The sequence below is a fragment of the Penicillium daleae genome (assembly GCF_028827525.1).
Source record: "Penicillium daleae strain IBT 16125 chromosome Unknown utg000009l_segment0_segment0, whole genome shotgun sequence".
NCBI classification, from domain to species: domain Eukaryota; kingdom Fungi; phylum Ascomycota; class Eurotiomycetes; order Eurotiales; family Aspergillaceae; genus Penicillium; species Penicillium daleae.
This window is the reverse complement of record NW_026623157.1, coordinates 3,659,758-3,685,041: the sequence shown is the minus strand read 5'-3', so window position 1 is coordinate 3,685,041 and position 25,284 is coordinate 3,659,758. Positions and strand designations below refer to the sequence as shown.

The window sequence follows — 25,284 nt, the reverse complement described above, 5'->3', positions numbered from 1 at the left end:
ATCTTTTCCTCTATCCCCAGACATACTGCTTCTTACTCCCTAGATAGCTTCAAGTTAGCTGCCTAATGCCCTAACATTGTTCTAGCTCTCTCCTTTGTCCCTCTTGCATCGTATGTGCTGATATTTTCCATCAACATCTATATACTGTCCATATTAGGCTACCCTACGGTGTGGGTCACTCGAATGACGCTAATCCTGGTTCAGTTTGGAGCCGCGGTAAACCTGACGACACGAGGATCATTTATCCACGGACCCTTCACCCCGCTCAAAAAGCTATTTGTAAAGCTGCCAGCCTCCATCAACTTCAATGTTGAAGTAAGTATGTTTCCTTCAACCTAGAGTCCGCTTTTCAATCTTATGGCTTCAACTTACCCGAATGAAGAATATCCGAGACTTCACGAAGCGCTAGAAGCCGGTCTGGCTCCAGTTGGCCTTGAGATCAATTAATTCGTCGAGCGAATACTAGATGAAATATTCCATAACGCCAGAGGACGGAAGATCATTCTCTCATCCTTTACACATACACATAGAATATAAGGACCTGTGAAATCGCCGCCGAAAATGACAGCTCCTGGCGCCAGAAACGGCCGCCTTTCCACCCGTAATTTCTACTACCTGGCCGCCGCTCGACCGCCCCATCAATCTTGACCATCACTATTCTGCACCCGCCAAGCCATGTTAGTGATCATCCTGGCTTGATCTATTAGTTTGGCAGAATTCTGGTGGTATTGAACATGTCCCTTCCAAAAGCGTATTGCAATTGAAATGTAATGATACATCGACTGGTTTGAAACTAGATCTAGCAATCTGGCAAGATCGTCGTCTGTCTGCGTTCGTCCCTTTCCGCCTTCCCACCCTTCATTTTTTTCCATGTGCAGCTGCCTTCCCCTCTCAGTGAGGATCCCGCACAACGCCCCATTTCAGGTAATAAAGCTGCTCGCTCTATTGAGACCTCAAGGATCGAAGAGCCCGAAAAGGGGTCTACTATAGACAAATTTGCATTTTTTGCACGCTCGGCACTTCTTGTTGAGTGCTTGCTGTTGATATTCCATCTTGATCAGCCCCGTTCCTTGAATTAATTTCCAGATTTATAAATAATTTACCTCAAGACAATTGCATTCGTGACAAAACTCTTTGTTGGCCTATTCACATCCCATCTGGATTAGCTTGTCTCCTTGAACGTATCTTTAGGGCCCGTCAAACACTTCCCCGGATCCCTTTTGGGTCAGCTGGTTATTAGGCTCTTCGACAGGAGCTGCAAACACCAAGGTCGTAAACATGGCCGTAAAGAGGATGGTAAAAACCTGCATATTTTGTCCGATTTCCAAAACCAGGCAAATAAATGACAAGAGAACCGAAATGATTGGCATTTTCAAAGAACTGGGAGGGAGTACGTCCTCTTTATACCTAGAGGCCTGCCCCAGAGTACCCAATTTCTAGCTTAGTATCGGGACCCTATCGACGATCATTGCTTGGTGGCGTAGCTGAAACGGTAAATAGCTTCTCACGACGGGTTGCCGATCACTCCTTGTTACTTGGCTTATGGATATCTTGAGACCAAGACTATCTATGTCCATGGATCTTGCTCATATGTTTACCTATGTTTACCTATGTGTAGTACAAAAAATTTATCTTTAACACTACATTCGTGCCAACTATATGCGTTATGGTTATAAATTGTCGCAGGCATAGGAATCCTATAACTTGAAGTAAATATATCGTCGCATACGTACCCACGCGATCCCGTCGTTCGTATGCCCTATCCCAACGCAAGCCCTTCAATATTCTCACTTCTACACCTTACCATCCTATCCCACCATGCCAACCTTGAAAACATGTACTCCGTAAAGCATTTGACTAGGGTGACTTTTACTGCTTAGTGAGTGGTTGACATAAAGATCGACATAGTGATCGACATGGTTATCGATCTGGGTGGAGCATATTTTCCAATAAACGCTGTCGGCTATGGCAGGGATAGCAGGACACGACATAGCGTTGATCACTGCAGCATACCTAGTTACTGAAAGTTAGTTTGTAGTGAGGAGTTCAGATGTGGTAAAAAATTCGCTCTCTATCCTATCGCGGATGAGGACAAACTTTGAAGGCGAGAGCCATGTCGTCTAGGTAAATAACCCGTTAGCGGGAAGCCTCCTTGCAAGAAAGTTGCTGGTTATCACGAAAAGATGAGAGGTAGCATGTGTATGCAAATTTCGTGTAAAATACATCACCTATGGTACTGATGACGTATTGTAGAAAGCGGTCTACTTTGAAGTACTCAAAAAATAATATCCAATCAGAAGTCGCACTTTTCGGATTTATTATCCGGGAATCAAGTCTGAAGAGTGTTGAGAACTGAATTCGAAAACTACTGTACCTATCGGGCAGCGGCACCATTGTTATTCCTCAGGCACCCATCTCGCTGGTTAAAGCCAGCATCGTCATACTACTCAGAGGACCATACCTCTCCCGAAAAAGTTCATTGCAAGGCTAGACCATGATTCCTCTTCATCCAAGTTACCAGATATGTCAATTCGACTCTTCCAAAGTCAAGCTGCTGAGCTTTTTCTACTATAACTATACTCAAGCAGTTTCCTATCATTTTATAGACTACAGTAAACAATTGCTTTAAATGCGGCCTTTTTGATATACTTGTTGGCCTCGCAAGTACGATATTGGACATTTCAGAGAAACGCAACATCCTTAATTCCCGGTATTCTATGGAGGAAACCCTAAGTCGAGTGTAATACTGTGCTGTAAAGAGCCTATCGTGGGTCCTTAGAAGCTGTATCTTCTTTGGCTTTCTTTAGATCGTGATCTGTCATCACAATCGGGGTCGGGTAATGGGAAATCTGACAAGTTAGAGTTCATTCTGATGGATAGTGCCATTTTGTGTTTACATACCAATTGCAAAGGAAGAAAAGCCCAAAAGCCCGAAGTATCCGCGGACAAAATATGTATCTGACCGGTCTCCCGCATGCGAATACCAACGCATATATCCGCATCACACATCTTGCTATATTCAGACGCTTTTTTCATCATGTTTGTCTTGCGACGGTACTGCCTTTGACGAATCAACTTTCTTGTAGAGGGTTTATTGGATTGGGCTCTTTCTAAAGCAGCCATTTGAAGTTGATATCTTGCTCTTTGAGGTTTATTAGATGGAACAGGACTTATCAGATGGGGGGCTGAGACTGGTGCTTTTAGAGACGGGTGCTTTTAAATGCCGGTTGACAGGAGAAGTGCAATGAATACAGGTCCTAAAATCCAATTGTAAAAGCTGAATATTTGAACCTTCGATACGGAAAGAAAAGACATGTTATTCCTCACAAAAATAAACTGTGGTCTTGTGTTGTTTCACGTTATAAAGACAAAAATGGCACGTTAACCGCCCTCGTAAAACTGCCGTCACCATATGGGTCGCCAGCTCGTTTTCACAACGCAGTGGATGATAAAATCTTTCTTAACAAATCGGTGAAATGGTTGAATCAATAATCCAGAGGTTTTCCGTTATTGCCCATAGTAAATCGGTGTACAATATGATGGTCAACAAGCAGGAAACTGGTATGCTTTTTCGGTTCAAATCGCCGTCTCCGCGACACAAAATGTGTTGCAAGGAAGTACTATAATTAGTTAATTTCTAGAGACAGTTAGCCAGTTTTTGACCCCCTCAACCTGAACTGAGAACGAGGCGTTCAAATGAGACTGCAGTAGACCGTTGCGCCCAAATGGTGAAGGCAACGGACACCAAACAGTGTCGGTAGCAAACGGCTCGAATTGGCCATTTCGGAGAGTGGATCAACGTCCCCAAATGGTGGAGGCAGCAGGACACCAAAAAGTGTCGCGGACGCTGCGTAATGAAATTGGCCATTTTTGCGCCTGATACAATTATGAGGGCCACCGCGGCGGAATGCTGTGCTTCTTTTCTTGCCTACCTGGGTAGGTAGCGTTAATGAATTAACTGTGCTCTTTAGGAGTGTTTACGTTCACTATCGATAGATCAAACATGGCCATCTCACGGTGGGCATGTGAGAGTATGGACGGTCTTTGTCGATGGGCTACTACGAACCTGCGATCCCCTTCTGTTTGGGGGTCAACACAATAACAAATCAATTAATTGAACTCCAAAAGTACTCCAAGATTACACCAGAAATTTGCATTCTTTTGGCCACCAAACAGAAAGTTTATCCGGTAATATTTATCACTAATGCCGCAAAGCTTCCGGCGAGTGATCTAGAGGCAAGAGCTTGCAGTTTGCAAGCTGTAGTCAGATTTTCTAAAAGGTGGAATCTGGCCAGTATTGTTTTCGCTTCCGAAATATTACTTTTATGCCTGAGACTTGTGGGTTACGTGAGACAATCTGGTTTTCTCTGTGGCTCTTATGGCCCGCTAAACAACATTGCAGAAAACGTGAGGATTAGTAACAGCACCAATCCTACGTGAACTTAGCCGTCTGGAAAAGAATTATAAGGTGTGCTCATGTCAATACAACAGCTAACCTACCTTAGGTACAACAAGAGGCGGGTGTTTAGATACTGATGGCCGGTAGAGTTGGCGTTGTCTCATCGGTGCATAACGAGAGCCATGTTCAGGGAACCCCCTCCTTCGATCATTTCTCGAAATCTCATCAAGATTCAGTTTTATGTGAACAGTACATGGTGGCTTGACTCACTACCTTTTTTACTTCTTTTACGCTACCCTTTTGTCCCCAATCTCTCTACTTGACCAACTGATATAACTCCCCCGAGATAGCCGTTACGCTGACACAGAGTATCACATCACATACAACAAAGCAATTCAAAAAGAAGACAAACTTTTATAGTTATTCAAGTACCATCGATATTCACCTAAATAGACCCTCCCTTTTTACTCTCCTCTCTTATACCTCACTAACTCACAATCTATTCATCCGCCCTACGACCCACTCTCTATCAAACGTCTCCTTTCTGTCTCACCCCCTCAATTACCTTTATGCAAACATGTCTTGCTGCGTAAGCGCTACGGGGCTTGGCTAGGCCCCGTGGGTATCGTCCTGCGCGGATCTACCCGGCCTCAGATCGAACTCCACGAGGCTGTCATTCGGCGGCATATCAATATGACGTACGGCAGTATGCTTAAATTGTTGAGTCCTTGATCTGAAGAGCTTTTTGGACCAAAGTTCATAGTTGACTGAGTCTAGGTCGAACATCGAGAGCGATTAATCTAGTAAAAAGATAGCCGAAGAGGAAATTAAGAAAAGGAAGATAGTCTGAAGTCATGCGGATCAATCAATCAATCAATTAATACTCTATTAACCTGTTGCAGCCTAACTAGTGGCGTAATGGCTATGCAGGCGCTTCCTCCGGCGGAAGCAAGAGTGATCCGAACGCTAGCCCACGCGTATGAAATAGTAAATATATAGGAAAACGGCGTCTTGCTATAGAAAATCAGCCTAGAAACAGTACTAGAACGCCCGTTATGCCCTCGATCCTACGATATATCTCTTAATTCGCCCTTATATTGGCCTGCTGCTTCCTCTGTATCTCTATCTCTGCCTTCCCTCTCCGGTATTCCTATCCTCCTGCTTCGTTCTCGATTCGTGGTGTTCGCTGTTGTTAGATGTAGTCTTCTAAGACCTCTTAGTCGGTCTTAGGCTTAGCGTTCCTCCTATCTAGCGTCTCTACTACCTGTGCCTGCTAGTCTGTCCTAGCTTGTTGTTTCGTTGTCTTCCGGTGGTTCTGGCTCGATTTCGACGTGCCGGAACTGTCCTAGAAGGCCTGTTTGAAGTATAAATTCGGCTACGTAGCGGGTGGCTAGCGAGTACGATATGATTGTATTATAATCCGTCGAATCCCTAAGGTCGGTTATCCGGACCTTGTTAAGGAACGTCTTCCTTAGATTAGCGTATAATAGGTACTGTATTAAGACGTGTCTCGGTGTTTGAGACCCTTCTCTATAGTAGTACTTATCTAATTCGACCGTCTTGATTTTAAATAAGAAATGATTTAGTGCGATTCGTATTGATCGTATCTGAATCAAAATCGAGGTATACGGCTTCGAAAGAGATTCGAATAGCCGAAGTACCTTCTTGTCTAGAGCCTTTACTAATCGCTAGTTCGGCTTGCTAGTTGTCTCCCTTGTCTACTCTTGCGCCTATCTCTCTTTAATACGTTGCTGTATACGACGCTTTATAATCGTTGCTAGAAGGACTTGATCGCCGGAGGACTAGATCTAATTAGCTACCGAATCACCGGCGGATAGTAAGCCCGTTCTGCCCCTCTCTACTCCCCTACCTATTACCGCTAACTTTGCTTTAACGTTAGTAGTTTTATTGCTAGGAACGCCTACGTATATAGGGATCTAACGGATCTCGATAGGAATCTGATCGACCGTAGGTGTTTGCTATAGCAATCGAAGGACCCGAACGTGGTTATAAATACTATCGAGCACGAACTGACCTGATGATCGCTTTAGGTTTTGTACTGCCTAGATAGCGGCCTAGTAGTCGGAGAAGATAATAAGCTTTATAGGCCTGCTATCGTTTTGTTGTTAGTTGACGAACCTAGTAATCGCTATCTTAATACTATTAAGCTTAGTAATATATACTATTAATTCGTCGGTGGTTCTAAGATATCGCTGCTAAAAAATCCCCTTATACGGGGTAACGGCTAAAGCGCCGACCTGGCCTTTATATCTACTTCTATCTATAAAGAATAGAATCGTTCGGGGGCGATTCTGTATAACTATCGGGGTATAGTTAGAGAGGGCCTGTTGGAATAGGGACTCCGTCTTAATCTTATTATATAAGGCGCGCGTAATCTCTATATCTTAGTTAATAACGTATAGGATCCGTGCCTCCTATAGCGCTAGAATAAACGCTTTCCGAGATTCCTATCCTTAGTAGTTTAAGATACTATCCTTCTTCTATCTTAAGGCTTTAAGGGGGCTCTATCCCCCTTTTCTGATCTCCTATAGGGATTGTTGTTAACGTAGGTACTCTAGCTACGCCTATATAGCTCCTATTTAGATTCGTATTGCCGATTCCTGGATGATTTAGTCTATAAGTAGGTGAATTAGTATTATAAATAGCTCGACGTTAAGAGCTGCTATACTAGTAGATTTAAAAGCTCTACTAATAAGGATTATCGCGTATTATTAGACCTTGGTAAATTCGTTGATAGTACGTCGTAGTTCACCGGCTAGTATAGCCCTTACCGCGGGGTAGTACTACGCCGATACCCTATAGAGTATCTATAGTACTACTACTACCTAGTAGACCTTCCGTATTACTACTAATAAGGTACCCTATACTAACCCTATTATCGCCCGGAGGGCTTTAAGGCTGCCGTTAGCCTTAGCGAGTAATTTCTAGCGATGTGTGTTGAAATCGAGGTATTTATCGAGCTAGATACTAAGGTACTTAGTAGACTATGTTAGTTGTATTAATAAGTTGTTGATTCTAACGGGTATCTAGTCGTTGCCCTAAGGGTGTGCTCTGTGGAAGTCGTATATATCGTTGTACTCGTCGTTTAGGGTGTTGTCCTCTTGCCGAATATCCTCTTAGGTATCTATTTAGTTGTTGTCGTTTAATCGAGGGTTAGTGAAATAAATAAGTTCGAACTTGTCGGGTATAAATCTTGCTATATAGCGTCTAGCCTATAGGTTCGCCTTATCGAGTACTTTCTTTAGTGTTATTATGTTGTTGTGATATGATTCTAATTCGACTAGGACTACTATGTTATCTACCTAGCTAAAGCTAACGGACTAGGTAGCGCCTGTCCTAAGGCTGTATACGGTGATTAGAGGGGCGTTGAATAGTAGGAATAGGATTAGTGAGATAGGCGATCCTTGTAGGATACCGGTTAGTATAGGGAAGCTGTCCGAGAGATATCCTAGTAGCTTAATACGGGTGCTCCTGTTACTAAGAAATGATATAATCTATAGCACGAACTAGCCTAGTTAGAGCTGCTTAATGTTATATAGGAGCTGTTTATAGGAGATGTTATTATAGGTACCTGCTACGTCGAGTAGTAGTATACTAACCTTCTTGCCTATATCCTATACCTGATGTACTCGGTCGAGGATTAACTAAATAGCGTAGTCGATACTAATCCCTTTTCTTCTACTAAGGTGCGTCCTCGGTAGGATCCCGTATTTCTCGACCGCCTATATAATACGCGTAGCGACGATAGACTTAAGGATCTTACCGAGGGTGTTTAGTAGGGTAACTAGCCGATACGATTTCGGTTAGCGAAAGTCGTGTAGGCTACCCTTACGGAGTGTTACTGTGATAGACGCCTAGAAGTAACGAGGGTTGTAGCCTGTTCGTATATATGCGTCGAAGATAGCCGTTAGAATAGCCACGAATTCGTGGCTACTATCTACTAGTATCTTCTATACGCGGTTCGGGATACTATCTTTACTAGGCGCCTTATTAGGTAGAGCACGTTTAATTATATCGCGTACTTCCTACTAGCTGATCGGTGGAAATAAGATCTGATTAGGGGGTAAAGGGTTTAATTCGGTGATATTAGAGAGATCAGCTTGTGGGGGTTACGGGAAGAATACCTAGCGAAGTAGATCGATCTTCTATCGGTTAGTCTCTACTAATCCTCTATCTTCTATCTTTAGAGAAGGGACGTTACTACTTCCTAACGTCTGCGTCTAGTCACGAGTCCTAGCCTATTTCGACACTTTCTATAGACCGCGAGGGTCTCGATCGACCGTGTCTCGTACCTACTAGCGGAAGCCGCGGCGTAGGGCCTTCCTAATCACCTTCCTCTTCGCGTTCCTTGCTAACGTGTATTACTTCTAGTCTTTATCGTCGTGTATACGTATATAACGTCGATATTATCTGCGTAATACCTTAATCGCTTCTATGTACTCGGGAGTCTATCCTTAGCAGGCCTATATTGATAGCTTTGCCTAGGGTGTTGATTCCTAGGCTGCCTGCTAGGCGATATCTAGAAGATAGTCGACTGTATAGTCGATCTCGCGCGGCGCGTATTCTCTTAGTAGTTATATCGTGCTAAGGTTAGATAAGACGAAGGTGAGGAACTTCTCTACGTCTATAGCCTTCTAGTTCCGCCGTCTGATAGGGTCTGATTCTAGAAGTTTGGTTTCGAGTAGGGTGAGTATTAGAAGGTGATTAGAATCCGTATAAATACTACGGTCGACCTCGTATACGACTATCTACTCGTATAGGGAGTATAATATAAGAACGAGGTCGATTATTAACTAGTAGCCTGCTTAGTCGCGTATAACGGTGCCCGGTGTTAACTAGTTATCTAGCTCTGCTATCTCTATTAAATCTAAGAGATCTTCCGCTTTCGTATCGCGTAGGGTATCGTCGCTGCCCTAGAGCGGGTAGTATAGGTTAAAATCTCCTAAAATCAGGTATAAGCCTTTCTCTCCTCTCTGTTCCTGTATTAATAGTAGTAGACCCGCTAACTAGTCGAGTATGCCCTATCGCTACTATTCGTTATATATATTGAATAGCCATAGTTCCCTAGATCTAGTCTTGATTCTTACTTCCTGATAGTTATAGGAGTGTGCTAAATAAGTATACTCTCCGACCCTCTTCGATATAAATATATATATCCTCGCTCTCCCTCCTGTTTCGCTAGCTGCCGGATATAGCAGCTTATACGTCTGTTTTAGCGGGTAGTAAGTGTTATCCTAGAATAGATTCTCCTATAGCTCCTGAATAGCGATAACATCGGCGCTAATAACTTTCTGCTTACGTAGAAACTATACTATTACTACGTTCTTCGATCTATATATATTATACTAGTATATTTTAAGGTTCCTCGGTGTAAGTTGTTAGTGGTTATAATAATTTATTGTTGTTCGGTCTAGGAAGATTTCCTGCTATGTACCCTGCGTCTTCCTACTAAGCGGATATTAAGAGAGAGTTTCTCGCTATAAGGCTGCTTCCGCTTCCTACTTTCCTCCCCCTCTTGCGCTAATAATATCGATTCCGGTAGTGACGATAGCTAGTAGTCTTGATCGTTCCTGTGTCTATCGAGTTAGCGTTCTAGATCTCTTATATTAATCTTATCTAGCTCTAAGCTAAGTTCTAATTCAACCCGTTCCTAGCTAGCCGTCTCGATAAGGTCTATTACGCGTATAGATTTGTTACTAGTATTATTGCTACTTGCCTTCTTTTCGGTAATCTTCCTTGCCCTAGCCTCTCTTGCTTTAGCTGTTCTCGCTCTAGCCTTATCGGCCTTTAATTAGGCGCTACTATTAGTGGTAGCCTGTGAGCTAGGCCTGTCTAGTCGAAAGTCTATAGCGCTTAGTGATAGTAGGGCGCTGTTACTCCCTATAGAGAACTAGTAAGTACTCGGCTCTGTGGAGAATTGAATTACTAGTTGTTCTTTGGTTAAGTGATCGATAGTAGGCGGTTATTCGTCGGTTAGGGGTTCGATGATAATTAGCTATCCTTAGGACTAGCTATTCGTCGGCTTGCTTACGTCCTTGCTCGTGTCTATTATCTAGGATATACCCTTATTCCTCTACGTTTTTCGTAGCCTCCTCCTCTTCTTGCCTGATGATACTATTGTCACCGATTTAGCGCCCTCGTTAGTTATATGTTGACTAGCCTATAGGCTAGTTCCTATTTAGCTTACTAATATAGGGCTAGTACCCTTACCCCTATTGCTAGGCTATACGGCCGGCGTGAGACCGCTACCCTCGACGCCGCTAATGAGCTCTTCGCTCGATAATAGATCTCTCGGTGTTCCCTACAAGCTAGCGGAGGACGGATATAAGGACGCTAGTGGCTAGTTGATACTATATAGAGCCGGGATATAGTAATATCTTCCCCAGTACCTCGATAGCTCTACTACCTTTTCTACCTCCCGCTAGTATGCTTTATATTCCGTGCTCTATGTAGTATATACGCCCTTATAATTAGCGTACTTGTTTTCTAGCGCGTCTTTCCGAGGGTAATCCCGAGACTAATAGCCCTCGGCGTAGTATACGTATTTAACGGTGTTAGTATAGATAGATCCTATATAGCTATATTATTAATAGTTAAAGTACTACCGTATACGAGCCGCCCTATCGTATAGGATAGCTGTTAGATTATCGTAGTCCTAGAGGACCCCCTTATCGATTACTATATTAGCTAGTATAGGAGAAGTGAATTCGACTACTAGAGAGCCGCTTTTTCCCGGTAGGATTCGAAGCTAGCTTATCTTAGTAATCTCTGCCCTCTCCCCCTAGTACTGTATATTGCTCGCTAACAAGTCCTTAGTAATCTTGTCCTAGACGCTATTAAGATCGTCTAACCCCTTGTTAACGCCGAGCAAGCGTATATTAACATCGTGCACGATAATCCCCTATATTAGTATATAGATGAATACCGTCTTGTAGAGGCCCTTTAGCTACTTATTACGATAAGTGCGTAGGATCTTGGCTTCCTTTGTATTACGTATAGTAAATCGGAGATCGCCTGATTTTAGCTAGCGGGATACGAGGATCTTCACTAATACGAGAGGTAGCGTGTTAGTTGTTCTAGCCGCCTTCGCCCTAGCCTAATTCGCGCGCTTCGTGAGCTCTGCGCTCGTTAGGCGGCGGAATACGCTAACCTGCGAGCGGTTACTAAGATAGACTACTAGCTCGCGGTCACGTACTACCTCCGCGGGGCGCGTTAGTAAGCTCGATGAGCTGCTAGAGGAGAGATAGTGCGCGGGTGTAGGCGCTGTACGGACTATTTTAGCGAACGATCGAACCGTCTACCTCGCTAGCGGTTTAACGGCCGCCTTAATAGCCTGTATTTCCTTGCGGAGAGCACCTAGTTCATCCTGCTAGTCGGTTAATAGCGTCGACAGGAGGTCCTTCGTCAGGTCTTCTACCTACTGGAGGAAGTTGACGACCTTGGGAGCTGGTCTTGCAGCATTCTAACTCCTTCCTAGCTCTTTGAGAAGGTCGCGTGCGGTGTGGTTAGCGTTTAGTACGCGCTCTCTGTTCGGTGGCAGATTTTTCAATAGGCCTCCGGAGGCTCCTTGCGGGACCGGCCTAACGCCCTTTGATGCGCGCAATATTCCAATATCGGTCGAGAGGATTCGAAACCGCTATCAAAATGAAGCGCAGGGAGTTAAATTGAAACTGCCGTTGCTTAGAAGTTGCTAACTGGCGTGGTTCCTGAGATATTTCAAAAATTCAATTCGGCGCTGAAGTTGTTGTTTTGAAGTCATGCGGATGTCACCTCTTAATCAGCGGTAAAGAATCCACTCTGTATACAAATTAATCCTGAAATTCTGGAATGGAAGCGAAGATTCTCAACCTCCCATCTAATAGTTTGCACCTCACATCTTAGCCGATTTGACGACCGAGAAATAGACTAAAGTGGAATATAAACTATTGGGACACTATTATAGGAAATTTTTCAATTGCTCAAAACAAATTTTTCATGCTAAGTGTGACATGGAATTAAAATGCAGATGATATCATCCTACTCTATGAAAACATTATGACAAAAAAGGAAAATCGAGCTTCGAAGGGACCGTCCCAATTCGGGCAGTCCGCTTAAGCAGCGAAATGGGGGGCATTAATGACAAGACCCATCAGACATCCGCCAAGGGTGCCGGCGATGGGGATGGTCATGATCCAGGCGAGCAGCAGGAGGCCGACACGCTGGAAGTTGACAGCCTTCAGAGTACCGTTGCAGAGACCGACGCCGACGGTGGCACCGGTGATACACATGGAGGTGGAGACGGGGAGGGAGTACTGGGAGAAGACGAGGACGGTGAGGGCGGCGCCCATCTCCATGGAGGAGCCACGGCTGGGAGAGTGGTAGGTGATCTTGTTACCCATGACTGTTGAGAAAATGATTAGTATCTGGTGGAACTTCTCAGGTGGATATTGTAGCTTACCCTTCATGATGTTATAACCGTAGGTGACCAGACCAATAGAAATGCAAAGGGCGAGAACGGCAAGCTGCCAGACGGGGACGGGGGCCTTGGCAGCAGCGGGGTTTCCAGTAGTCCAGGCAGAGTAGATAGCAGCCCAGGGACCGACGGAGTTACCAATATCGTTGGCACCGTGGGCAAATGAGGCAGTACAAGCAGTGATAATCTGGATGAAGGAGTAGGTGTGCTCGACCTCGTTGGGGTACTTCTCGGCGGCGTCGTAGACCCGCTTCATGCGCTCACCCTCGGGAGTACCGGCAATACCACTCTGGGCACCGTGGATATCGTAGTGAGCACCGTACAGGAGACCGACGGTGATGATGGCAGGGATGCGCTTGATCAGGGTCAAGATGTTGCGCCACTCGTATATCTCACCAGCACCCATGGGGTTGTCACGGAGGTAGCGCATAGCCCAGCCCAGAGGACCGCGGCCCTTCAGGAGCTTCTCACGGTGACGGGCCTCCGATTGGGCCATGATCTCTCTGTATGTCATCTGGGTGGCCTCGGCCTTGACCATTTGCTGCTCATTGGCATCAGTGGGGGTGCTGTCGAGGTAAGGCTTCTTCTCGTCGATAGATTCATGGGTGGTGGAAGTCTCGTCCTCGAAATCATCTTGGACAACGGCATAGTTCGGCACCACAGCGACCTCACCGGCATCTGTAGGAGCGGGGCGCTTGAAGAGGAGGGGGCCGTAGATGATCATCCACCACTTGACAGTGTGATCCTTCTTGATGACACGGGAGTGAACGAAGGGAACGAAGAACAGTGCCGACAAGAGGCAGAGTGCAGCGCCCGAACCGACAGTCACGCCAGCAATCCAGCCAGCGGGCTTCTTGTTCAGACCCAGGTTGGGAGAACCCTTATAGACGATAGAGAGGACACAGATCGTACCAGCAACCAGGAACCACAGGGGAGAGCTGTAGACCGACCAAGGGACAGGGTTGCGGCGCATGTGAACGATGAACTTGATGAGCAGGAAGATGATGGAAGCGAAGCAGCCCGAGATAACCGGAGCCATTCCCAGACCAGCGAATATAGCACCCAGACCCTTACCACCGTTCCAGCCCCATTGGACCTTGGAAGCACCAACAGTAGCAACACCGACACCAGCAACAGCCGAGATCAGGGAGTAAGTTGAAGAAACGTGAGCGGAGTGACGAGTGCACCACATCACCCAAGATGAGGCAGCGGCCAGGGCACATGTGAAAGCCAGCATCTGGACTCCGGCATTGCCCTTGAAGGCCGAGCTGGGGATAATGCCGTTCTTGATGGTTTCAGCGGTCCGAGAACCGACCGTGACGGCACCGAGGAACTCGAAGATGGTGCCTAGAACCATGGCCTGGCGGTAGGAGATGGACCGCGAGGACACACTGGTTGCCCAGGAGTTGGCCACATCGTCTGGAGGGAAGAAAGTACATGAATTAGCACCGGAGAAGCCAATGGAGGGGGCCATTATAGGGCAGCTTCGTGTATAGTATACTCACTAGCACCGTTGTTGAAGGCATCGAGCATGGCAAACACCGTGCCGATACCAAAGATATAATCATACTGGTGGAGATACATCTTGAATCACTTGAGCGGCGAGCAAGGGCCGAGTCAGTGGCGGGATCAACGGTGGATGGCGGTACAGTACGAGGATTCTGGCGTTGCAGCGAAACGAGATGGGGCTTTATATGTACAAGATACTCGACACGATCTCTGCAATGGGTGGCCCCCATTTGTCCTGCTTGTGGGTTTGGCTCATGGCACGCGTAGCATGGCAGGATTTTTGGAGCCCAAAAAATACTCGCCCGGCGTGGCAACAGGCGAAATGCAGTCTATCCGATGGCCATTTCCGGGCCATTTTCACGGGCACCAAGCCACACGTGGGAGAGGGACTCGCGATATTAGCATCACCCCCCTCGTCAACCAGGTGCTTGGCAATTTTCTAGACTCGTACTTCCGACCATGGTGGCTGCGAATGGGTAGTCTGTACTGGGGCAAAATCACGCAATGGAAGACCAGTTAGGAAAGAGGGCACTCATTACTGAGTGAGCTGGGTTCAGAACGAAGCAAAATGGGCGAGCTTGGCAGCCCTTGGCAAAGCTGGGCGGAGGTGGATTCTTATAGATCTCGAACGGATCCTGCGAGACTTGCGAGTGGCACGCACCAACGGGCTTGGCGGGGGCTCCGGGCGGGGGCTCCTCACGGACCACCGCTTCCTATAAGAGGGCTCCGTTTCCCCCACGTGCCCCCAGGAGAGGTTCTCATCTCTTCATCTGCTTTGGGGCCTGCTCCGAGACCACTCTACACTCGAGTCCCCTCCCCCCGCTGGCCAGCCAATCCTCATCACACCCCCATCACAGCTAACCGCAGCTACCCTCCTGGGGCGTTCTAGAAAGTCCACCAGGGTGGTATCCCCCGGTCTCCGTCGCGTTTTCCGATGGTCTTGGCGCCTTGGACTGTACAACTCTGTACCTGGTTGTGCTTGGTTGCTGCTCGCACGTGGGGAGCCATCGCGTTAACGAAGAAAAAAGGCCGGCAATACGAGGCGAGCTGAGACATCATCGCTACTGGCAGCGCGAAATTCTCTTGTCGGGTCATGGCTCCAAAGACCAACAGGCCAATCCCAGATCTCCCACGCCCTTGATGCAATCCCGATTCCTCGATGAACCCCGAGTCGTTGATGTTCGGCGGGCTAATCGGTACATGATGCATGGCAGATGCCATATTACGCAGGGGCCAATGACATGCCTCGGGCTCGCCAATGGCTCCCGGCGGCAAGCTCGCGTGCCCCGATGGGTATGGTCTGTCTCGCTAGACTGTTTTCTCTCTAGCATGCACCCACTCCTCCGTTCTTGAACTGGTAGGCAACACTGCAAGGTACTCCTCGGTGTTACTATATTGGTTCCTTCGATGATACTTCGATTGCTCTAGTGCTCATTGGATCTCGCAACACTGAACACGGGCCTATCGGGACATCCGGTACAGATGTGACATGTCTGGGGCTGCAATCAATAATGCGAGGCAAATATTCTCACTACACCCTGAAGCGATCGAATCCGACTCGCCTGAATAAGTGATCATTTGCTTCGATATTCTCTTGCAAGCCACCTCTTCTAGCTCGACCTTGGGCTAACACCGACAAAGTACTTTGGTCGAGCATCGAGAATACATAAATGCGTGGTCAAAAAGAAGAGGATGATTGGGTACTAAATGAAATGGAATGGAATCAACCATCCATTATCAATCAGTCCCTTTATCCACTTTCAGCATTGAGCACATTGCCACGCGTGGCCACTTGCGAAAAATTGACACACTCGCAAGTGGGCCAGGGCTTGGACTGGCCACACCCACTCGCAAGCCTGTCTATCCAAATATCCACGATGAGCCTAGCAAGAGGGGAAAGAAAAACTTGGAAATTTCCCCGAGATCCATCAAAAGAGTCGCGTGTGTCGACCGAATTGGGACCTGCACGGGATTTATACGATTCTCCTGGTTGGCACGTCTCAATGCCGAGAGCTCGCCAAGCGCGATTGTCAGTCAGTGCGTTTGGCTACTATCAAATCTGTGTCCACTCTCCAACTCTCTGTCAGGATCAGCAAAGTGGCGCCGCAGGCTTAAAGGATTCTCAATCTCCGGCGCCCTTAGCAAGCCATCATGCTGTTGGCTGCGCGTGTGCCCAGCCTCTGATCGTCATTTGACTTCCTATCCAGGCAATGGCCGATGTTGTATCAGAATAAAGCTGTTGCTGGTACGAGGTCCATGGACTCAACTGATCAATGATCTCTTCACGACGCGCACTGTGACAAGCGTCTTGTTAAAGGCACTGTACATGGCTCTATGTGATGATGAATCCCATAGTTCTACAAACTCTTGAAGCGATGAATTGTGGCTGCAGCCCAGAAACTACTGACTTTCCACACAGGGCTCGTTGCGATTCCGCCCAAAGTTAATTGATTATTCAACACGCTTTCTTAGGTAGGTTTTGTTCTCGTTTGCCAATTCCTCATTAGTCTGGGTTTGGTATCTGGGAAAAGTGCCAAGACAAATTGTCCTGTCTGCCTACTCTGGGCTTTGCCGTTCGGCCATTCTAGAGGTTATCCTGCAAGATTATTCTTGACATTGCATTAGCCATTTTGGTTTTCGTAAAGACATACAGTGTACTCCGAAAAGTATCCTATACACATACCCTAATGATCCTCCAATCATATTCTAGAAATGACGAGCCAGAGCTGCGGCTATATTCTCTATGCCCACAACTCCCGCACATCAACTCCCCAGGTCCACTGTGAAACACCCATGGCTCCCACGCTCATGAGGAAAGCCATGAGAATGTTCACCCCATTGTTGTCCAGCCAGTCGTGACCACTCTCCAGGCGCCGGCTCTCATGGCTCGCATCATGAAGGCGGCCGGGTTGGGCTCCTGCAGAAGTGCCGGTAGCACGGCTTCCGCGCAAGGTGGCCGCATTGGCAACGGCCTCGGTGTTACGGAGATGTGTGCTGCCCGAGACTTCAGCAGATGGGCCATCACCAGAAGTGCCGGCTGGCTTCGTGGAGCCCGGGTGGATGAGAACCTATTTGATAGAATGAACTGAGGTATCTTCAATGCAGGAAACTAATTAGTATTCTGTGCTTACCTTTCGTCCACCACTGCCTTCCACAACCTTCCCGGTCCTTTTGTCGACAACGCTCGCCTGGAGTAACCCGCCAAGTATACTGTCCAGAATGCTTCCCAGCAGACCCCATAAAGTCATCGCAACGGTCCAGACGGCGCGATCTTGGATCCCGGATCTGCTTGGGCAGAACGGAAGGACGAGGGCGGATGTCAGGGCGATCGAGAATGATCCCAGGAGACCTGCCCCAAGACCAGCTGCGGTAACACCGCCATTTGTACCGGGGGGAACTTTGCGGAGAGTGGGGGACGTGATGAGACGTGGGTTCGACTTGGACAGGATTCCGAGCTCGGAGGAGAAGGTATCGGCAGCAACGGCGGCATAATTTCTAAAGAAACGTAAGAGATCGGAGTCAGCGAGTTCTTACAGCAGGTACAGTAATATAGAGGTATGACAATTCGATGGGGAGGGGGCCATACGCCACGATCCCGACCATGAGAATGTCAGCGGGACTCTGGCCGAGGGAGAAGCAGGAATCCGTGGAAGAGCTTTTTGACAGAACAACAGCATGAGCAATGCTCAGAACTGTCGCGACAACCGAGTTTGCCAGGACTTGGAGATGGTTGCGCGGGCCTTCGCCTCCCTCTGAGCCAGTTGCAGAGAGGGTCTTCCGTGCTTTGATTTCATGTTTGACCTAGGGCGCGAAGAACAGGGGTAAGCTTTATAATAGATCGGGGCTATATCAAAGGATTATTGTAATTCTTCGCATACCTTTGTGACTTTCGTGCCTCCGTAGTAAAAGACCGCGAGGAGTGCGAATGGTGTGGACCACGGGTGGAGGGCGTGTGCGGTAGCTGATGCGCCTGCGACAACGAGACCCAGCGGCGTGAGCGACTTTCGAGCCCAAGCTCGGTAGACTAGGCCAGCGACCGCGAGGAGGCCAACAACTGGCTTCATCGTGGCGGACGAAGGGTTGGAGCGAGGGATGTTGAGAAGGGGGAAAGACTTTCTGTCCTTTCTGTCTTCCTGGAGTTAAGCTGACAGCTGGGAGGGACGATCGGCGGAGCTTTGGTGGGGCTTGGCAGGCAGTCCAATCATGACAGCCCGAAATATCGATGAGCAATGCAAAATGACAACTATTTTGGCCTTCCTTTGGTGGGATCATAGACTAGAAGAGCATCTAGTCTATCCTTCAGGTTGTCTGCAGTTTTACTATCTAGGAATTTCAATGGGAGTATTGCTTGAGATACTCCAAAACAAGTCGAAACAGGTCGGCAGGTTGTGAGTTCATGCCTTACTAAAAGCCCCAGAGCTATGCCTGAGCCCTGGCCATGAAGGAGTATTTCCAGGATTTCGATTGAAAACCCTATGCTGGTCACGCACATATAGGCGGAGGACAAGAAATTTTACTCTCAATCCCCCTCGATTTGTGAGGTTTTTTTGCGCTCAGCAAAAGATTGGTATATATACATCGATGGACTATCCACGAGAGATTCACAGATGAAACGCACTTTTCTGCTCATTAACCTCGCAAAACCGCCATAGTCCAGCCTTGACTGCAGCCTCTCGAACGGAACTGAGTTCATCATCGCGTACAGCACGATTGATTTCCGCATACCGAACCTCCTCTTTAGCCGTATCACCTTCTCCTTCTCCCATACGAACTCTCCTCGTTACTCGATTCTTCTTCCCTACATGTGCGTCAGGATGATATTGCTCCATGATATGCACGTAAAGATCCCGCGAGACATTCTCAGCCAGCCAGCGCATAATCTCTCGTCCTTCATCCTCTTTACCCGGCATGACTAGGTGTCGCAAAAGAACACCCTTCCTGGCAATGCCGTCTGAGGTAAATGATAAATCACCGACCTGTCGATGCATCTCTTTGATACTTTCCATTGCTGTGGCGGTGTAATTGTCTGCCTTGAGGAGACGTTTTGATGTGTCGTTCCGCCAGACTTTGAAATCGGGGAGGTAAATGTCCACAAGACCGTCGAGAAGTTTAAGTGAATCGAGTGAGTCGAAGGACGAAGTATTGTAGATGATTGGAATGCGCAGACCCATGTCCCTTGCGGCTAGGATGGAAAGGACGACCTGAGGAACGACATGTTCGGGCGTTACTAGGTTGATGTTATGGACGTTGCCAACTTGTTGAAGCTTGATATACCATTCTGCAAGTTCTTCGGGGGTCAAGTCAAATCCCTTGCGTTGGTGAGCAATCTCCTAGCACAACATCAGTACTCATCGTTCGGAGTGGTAGACATGATTTCTCCCTACGTGATTCTGGCAGAAGACACAGCGAAGATTGCACCCGGAGAAGAAAACTGAGCCACTACCGTGGAATCCCTGGATACAAGGCTCTTCTCCGCGATGTGGCGCGATCACGTTGACTTTGGCTGTCTCCGCTCCGATCAAGCACATCCCCGTCGTCTCATATCTGTTTACCCCGCATTTTCTTGGGCACAGATTGCATTCGCGTAAGTGTGCGTATGCCAGGGATCGTTTCTTTGAGGCGTCAACCGAGCTTAGCAGGTGGTACTGGGGGGTGTAATCGTCCAGGAGGAACGCTGGGGGAATTCCGATGAAGCGCTTGAGAACGAAGGGACCACGGGAGATACGGTGATGAGATGTGGGGAGAATACGATGTGAGCGTCTGGCAAAAGTGTACATGGTGCATATGTATTTACTTTGCCATCTTCTGGATCTCGGGCTCTGTCTACCAAGCCTTTGAAGTGTGATAGTTTGAGGAGGAGAGTTGGTCAGATCTGGAGAAAGGGCTGTTGATATGGCTTATCTCATCGGTAACGTCATACCTAACTGTTAGAGCTGTGGACTGCTGATCCTCATGTGGAGAAAACATTTTGTTACTGAGCTTTACATACAGAACTCTACTTATGCCCTCCTTTCTCGGTAAGTGACGGTGGATTGTGACTTTCTCTGATCATCTTTGCCATTCCCTGGTCACGTTGCTCGACTCGCCACATTGACTACGTTCTGAAGATGCCTTTTCCACGAAGTATCACAGGAATATCCGAAACCCCAATTTCAAGATGAACACTGCATAAACAAGAAAAGACTTTTTGAGGAAAATCGTGTGTCCAGAGATAATATCACCGAGTATAAAACCGGTTTCAAAGGGTATTTCATATGTGCCAGATTAATAAGAAAAATCAACAAGAAACATCTGCGCTCCTTTGCGCCTCGCCTCGGGGTATGTTCGTTGAAACAACATATATTATACAAAAAGCAAGCAACAAAGCATTCAGATTCATGTTTTTGGGCCGACCACATGCTTCGTAGCCTGTCCCTATCATCAGGGACAGATCTGGAACCCGAATCGATTAAAATTGAGAATAGTGAACGATGTGAAGATATTATGCTGAACTCGGCCAGCGACGGGGAAGCGGAAGGCTTAAAGAGCGAGACCGCTGCCATCTCCGCTCCAGCGGTATAGGGCAAGGACCTCACGTCTGCGTTGTTGCTGCTCACCAAAGTCTTCGGGGACTCGGCCTCGAACCTGAGCGAGGGCTGAGCGCATCACCTTTCGGAAAGTTCTCTAAAAGGAGGTTAGTAAGGCTGCTCGGAAAGATAGGTAGAGAAGGAGAGGGTATTGTACCTGATATTCTGTGTTCAAAGTCACGACACACGCCTCATGTGCCCGCACGATCGTCTCACAGGCTCTGACAACGCTCGGACTAGCATCGCCCTGCAATTTGTCCGCGGTCAAGAGTAGGAGGAAGCTACCCTGCAACAGGTAGATACCAAAGAAGAATGGCATGAAACTTAGGTCTGGATCATACTCGAGTATGTCCGATGCTGCTTCAGCAGCGCTGACAGCATGACCCATGGCCGTAATGAAGGAATCAGATGAAATCCAGAGATCATTATCATCCAACAGATTTATGGGGTCCCACTTGCCAGCCAGCAGAATGTGAAGGACGTGCATAATGTGGGTGCCATATGCGACAACCATTCTTGTATGGACAATTGACTCGCTGACATGCGAGCCGACCGTGCTGCTATTGGATCGACCAGATGGGCTGACATGGTTGATATGTGCGCCTTCCATGGCGGTATCGTTATCAGGACCCAAAGCCATCGAACTGGTATAACGTGCCTCGAACTCCTTGAGGCTTTGGGCATAAACATCCAATTGTCGGGCAATCTCCATGGCCTGACTTTCCCATTCACCGCTGTTCCGGAAATGAAGCCCGAAACGAGGATGATTTCGAGCATGCTGCAGATCCACAATTTCCCCGAGGATAGACATAAGCGGTAGGAAATAACCAAAGGTGCTGTGGCTAGTGCATTCAAAGGCAGGGCCTGCGCGCCGGTAGGCAGAGAAATCGCCCGCTTGCCAGAGATCGTCGTTCATCGGCTGCAGCAGACCCTCACATTCCTTGTCCAACAAGGTCAAGGGACGGTTGTAGCAAAGGGCTAGATGGCGATCCATCACATAAAGAAGCCACCAAATGCGGCGACGCTCTTCACGTTCTTCTTCAGTGAGATTAACCGACGAGCTTCCAGTTCCATGTCCCATCGAATTTAGGAGTGATGATGGTTGCCTCTTGTTCCCATTCATGTCCAATTCAGATTCACCCTCCATCTCACCGTCTTGACGCGTGTTAGCATTAGGTGGTAGTTCACGACCCAATTTGAGCTCGCGTGCGAGCGACCATGCCGCGGTCCACCATCGCATACTGGCCGCTTTGTATTCGCTTGCCGATACTACTGTAGCCAGATGAACGTAAGTTGCGACATCATCGACGGCACCGGTCGCGCTGCTCTGTGCGCCTAGTTGATCCATTGAAACGCCAAACCCGCCCAGAGCGACGCCGTTGATGACCATGTTCGCCGCATAGTTCGGCGAGGCTTCTCCCGTCGCGGGACCATGAATGAGAGGTCGCAACAGACCGATAGTGAGTTCCAGTAGCTTCTGACAAACACGTCCTCGTGCCGACGGAGGCGAGGTCAAGAATGCCGCTTCGCTTGTCTGAGCCGCTACCCAGAGCATACTGGCTAGGAGCCCAGGGCTGCATACTCTAGGCTTCGTTGGATGGAGGAATGATTGCTTGCGGAACACAAACCCAACAACATAGGGCGACAACGGCGACAGATGTGAAGAAGAGGAACTAGTAAAATAGACGTCGAGAAGATCGCAGGCGAGGGACTGAGGGATGATAGAGGCGATGTGAGGGAGAACTGGTTGCAAGACGGGGTATCTTAATGAACTGGCGAATGGAGCCATGCTAAAGGACGGGAAGTTTGCAGGGGATGGCGATGGAAGAGGAAGCCAGCTGGGTGACTGTGCTGGTGGGGAGAATCCCATGAAGGATGCTGACGGATTTTGTTCGGAGCCGGCGAGTCGGAACTGGCCGATTGAGGTCGCGTTTGCTTCGTGCGAGTTCATTAACGAGTATGCTCCGTCATGATACCCTGATCCAAATCCTTGAGAATGGAGCATTGCACCGGGCGACCGAGGATTTCCATTTTGTTGCATCATTTGCAGAGAGCGCAGGTCAGGCACAGACATGGACGGTCGGTTCGAATCAGGTACATTCCCATAGTTCAGCGACATGCTATCAATGCCAGATCCTACGGATTGTTGGGGATGGCTTGAGGAAGAGTGGGCGTTTGGCTGCATTCTCGATATCCCCGGAACGCTATGGTTGCGCAGAGGTTGTTGTGCGGAATCCGGTACAGCGCGAGCGGCGTCGAAGGCCGGGTCGTAAGGCACGTTGACCTCGTGTGAGGCCTGGCCATTTGGGGAGTTGCCATGTGCAGACCCGCCATCTGGATGCGCGTTGTCACCATTCGAAGTGGCGACCGCTGCGGCTGCGGCAAGATCCTTTTTTGAGGCTTTCCCGCGTTTTTTCCGCTCTCGCGCATACTCACAGCTGAGCCCAAATTCTAGGATCAAGCGATAATTAGAGTCGAGAACCTACGGGGACTTCAATAAAAACAGGGGAATGATCCTACCGATGCAATGCGCGCAGGGTTGCTGCCCGTCGCATTTGGTACGCAACTGGTTGCATTGATCGCAGGCCCGGCTAATCCTCCGGCGCACCGCAGTGGCGGTTGAGTTCTTGCGAATGGCCGACCGAGCATCTACAAGGGGATCAAGCGGCTGGGAGGAGGCTCTGCCTCCGTGATGTGTGCCATTCTGTTCGCGATAGGGCTGGGGCTCTAGAGCCTCGGTTTCGCTAAGCGGCTTGACATCGGGATCAGTCGGAGGATTGGACGCGCTGGCTTGCCGCGCCAACTGAAGTTGCTCGAGCGCATACTGGGAGCCTTCTGCGAGGGTATCCAATCCGGGGGTTTGAGATTGGGCCATTCGAGTGGGTTGCGATCGGGACGAGAAAGGAGAGTAGGAATTGGCGAACGATTGGAGAGAGGTGGAGGTGGCCGACATGCTTCGCCTCGGGACTAGACTTGCAGCGGCATAGAGTCAAGGCAGATCGTACAGATCCGGGATTTCGCCCCTTGGTCGGGTCAGGGACAAAGGTTGAAGCTGTGCGATCGGCGTCAACGCAGATAATCGCAGCGGCGTCAGGAGTCAAGCGACATCTCCAGGTAGTTAGTGTCAGAAGAGAAGAAATACCCCAGACCGCGGTCGGTGGAGGTGGACCCTGGTTTTCTTTTTTTTTTGCCAGCCAGATCCGAGAGCCGGGAAGGTTAAACACTGGGCGTTTTCCAGGCGTTTCAAGAATGAAGGACTCGAGAATGGGGGGGGGAAAGAGTAGTCCAGGGTCGAATAATAGAGGCAAGAATGCAGGGACTCTGTGGGATGAAAGAGGATTTGCAGGTTTCGGAGAATCGGAGGGGGAAAATCTGGAGAAGGCGGGGAAATGCCAGAGGCACGTGGTGGAAAGACCCGAAAAGGTCGTTCGATGGAAGTCCTGGAAGGAATAATGAGACTAATAGCCTTTCAACACTCTTCCAAACACGCAGACTCCGACTTTGGTGTGCATAGGATGACTATATGAGCTGGAAACAAGAACGAATCTGCCACTCGTGTCCTCAAACCCCCCAATCAGCCCCTGGCGGGTGGGGAGAGAGAGTTGCAGTGCGGAGATCAGGCCTTTCGCTTACGGCCACGGAAGGTTTTACCGGCCCGATCGATTGGGGTCGAGGTGGTATATGCGGGAGGAAGTACGGAGTATACACGGTTCGATTATTCCACGTCGAAGATGATCTCAGATTCCGTTCATGGTCTATTGTTCACTTCTTGAGAACAAGGAGCTGATCGTGTCCACAGCCCCTTGAACCCTGCCACGGCCAGGCACCAAGTCGAAAAAGAAAAATTTGCCACGGACTTTGCAATTAGCCATGAAACCATGTCGGGAGGTGGTCATTTCCTACGCGGCGGTCGGACAGGGATTGAGATGAACCAGAACCACCGCTGCCTTATGCCGGGATTCATTGGGTACCCTGAACTGCCGACATCCGCACTTCCATCCACACCGATAAACCTGCACGGTCCCGAAAGCCACGGACAATACGAACTCGAGCTGGAAGACTCGTTGGAACCGACCAAGGATGGCAGGCCAGCATGCTGGCCACGACCACAAACTCAAATTCATCCCGGAGCGATCTTGGTTCCTGCTTTGCGATCATCGGTCCACGTACGGAGTCGAGGGTCTAGAAAGGTACGGAGTACATGCTTGGGGGTTCCTGCAGTCTAGCCCCAGTTCAGGTTGATTTCTCTCGAATTCAGCCGGTTTTGCCTAAACCCGGGCTCGGGAAGAAGGATGGCTGTGGAAGTCTGGGGTAAGCCGGGTAACTATTCCTTAGCC

General features: G+C 48.4%; 5 protein-coding genes across 5 annotated transcripts; 1 reads left to right on the top strand and 4 right to left on the bottom strand.

The window, feature by feature from the left end:
- Positions 1-157: 157 nt before the first annotated feature.
- Positions 158-4,440, top strand: N7458_012476 (uncharacterized protein; the record flags this gene model as incomplete). The annotated part of the gene is made up of 3 exons (XM_056915858.1): positions 158-315; positions 340-426; positions 4,129-4,440. Exons 1-3 carry the CDS (start codon positions 184-186, stop codon positions 4,438-4,440), a joined length of 531 nt encoding a protein of 176 aa, XP_056760612.1. The 5' UTR covers positions 158-183.
- An 8,070-nt stretch (positions 4,441-12,510) lies between these two features.
- Positions 12,511-14,456, bottom strand: N7458_012475 (inorganic phosphate transporter; the record flags this gene model as incomplete). The annotated part of the gene is made up of 2 exons (XM_056915857.1): positions 12,511-14,291; positions 14,378-14,456. The coding sequence occupies 2 exons, from the start codon at positions 14,454-14,456 to the stop codon at positions 12,511-12,513; spliced, it is 1,860 nt and encodes a 619-aa protein (XP_056760611.1).
- A 2,666-nt stretch (positions 14,457-17,122) lies between these two features.
- Positions 17,123-18,445, bottom strand: N7458_012474 (DUF92 domain-containing protein; the record flags this gene model as incomplete). Its single annotated transcript, XM_056915856.1, has 4 exons — positions 17,123-17,449; positions 17,513-17,876; positions 17,968-18,182; positions 18,260-18,445. 4 exons carry the CDS (start codon positions 18,443-18,445, stop codon positions 17,123-17,125), a joined length of 1,092 nt encoding a protein of 363 aa, XP_056760610.1.
- Positions 18,446-18,982: 537 nt separating this feature from the next.
- N7458_012473 (putative pyruvate formate lyase activating enzyme) lies at positions 18,983-20,158 on the bottom strand (the record flags this gene model as incomplete). The annotated part of the gene is made up of 2 exons (XM_056915855.1): positions 18,983-19,711; positions 19,766-20,158. The coding sequence occupies 2 exons, from the start codon at positions 20,156-20,158 to the stop codon at positions 18,983-18,985; spliced, it is 1,122 nt and encodes a 373-aa protein (XP_056760609.1).
- Positions 20,159-20,900: 742 nt separating this feature from the next.
- Positions 20,901-23,900, bottom strand: xlnR (putative C6 transcription factor; the record flags this gene model as incomplete). The annotated part of the gene is made up of 3 exons (XM_056915854.1): positions 20,901-21,044; positions 21,105-23,398; positions 23,468-23,900. 3 exons carry the CDS (start codon positions 23,898-23,900, stop codon positions 20,901-20,903), a joined length of 2,871 nt encoding a protein of 956 aa, XP_056760608.1.
- Between the last annotated feature and the right edge of the window lie 1,384 nt (positions 23,901-25,284).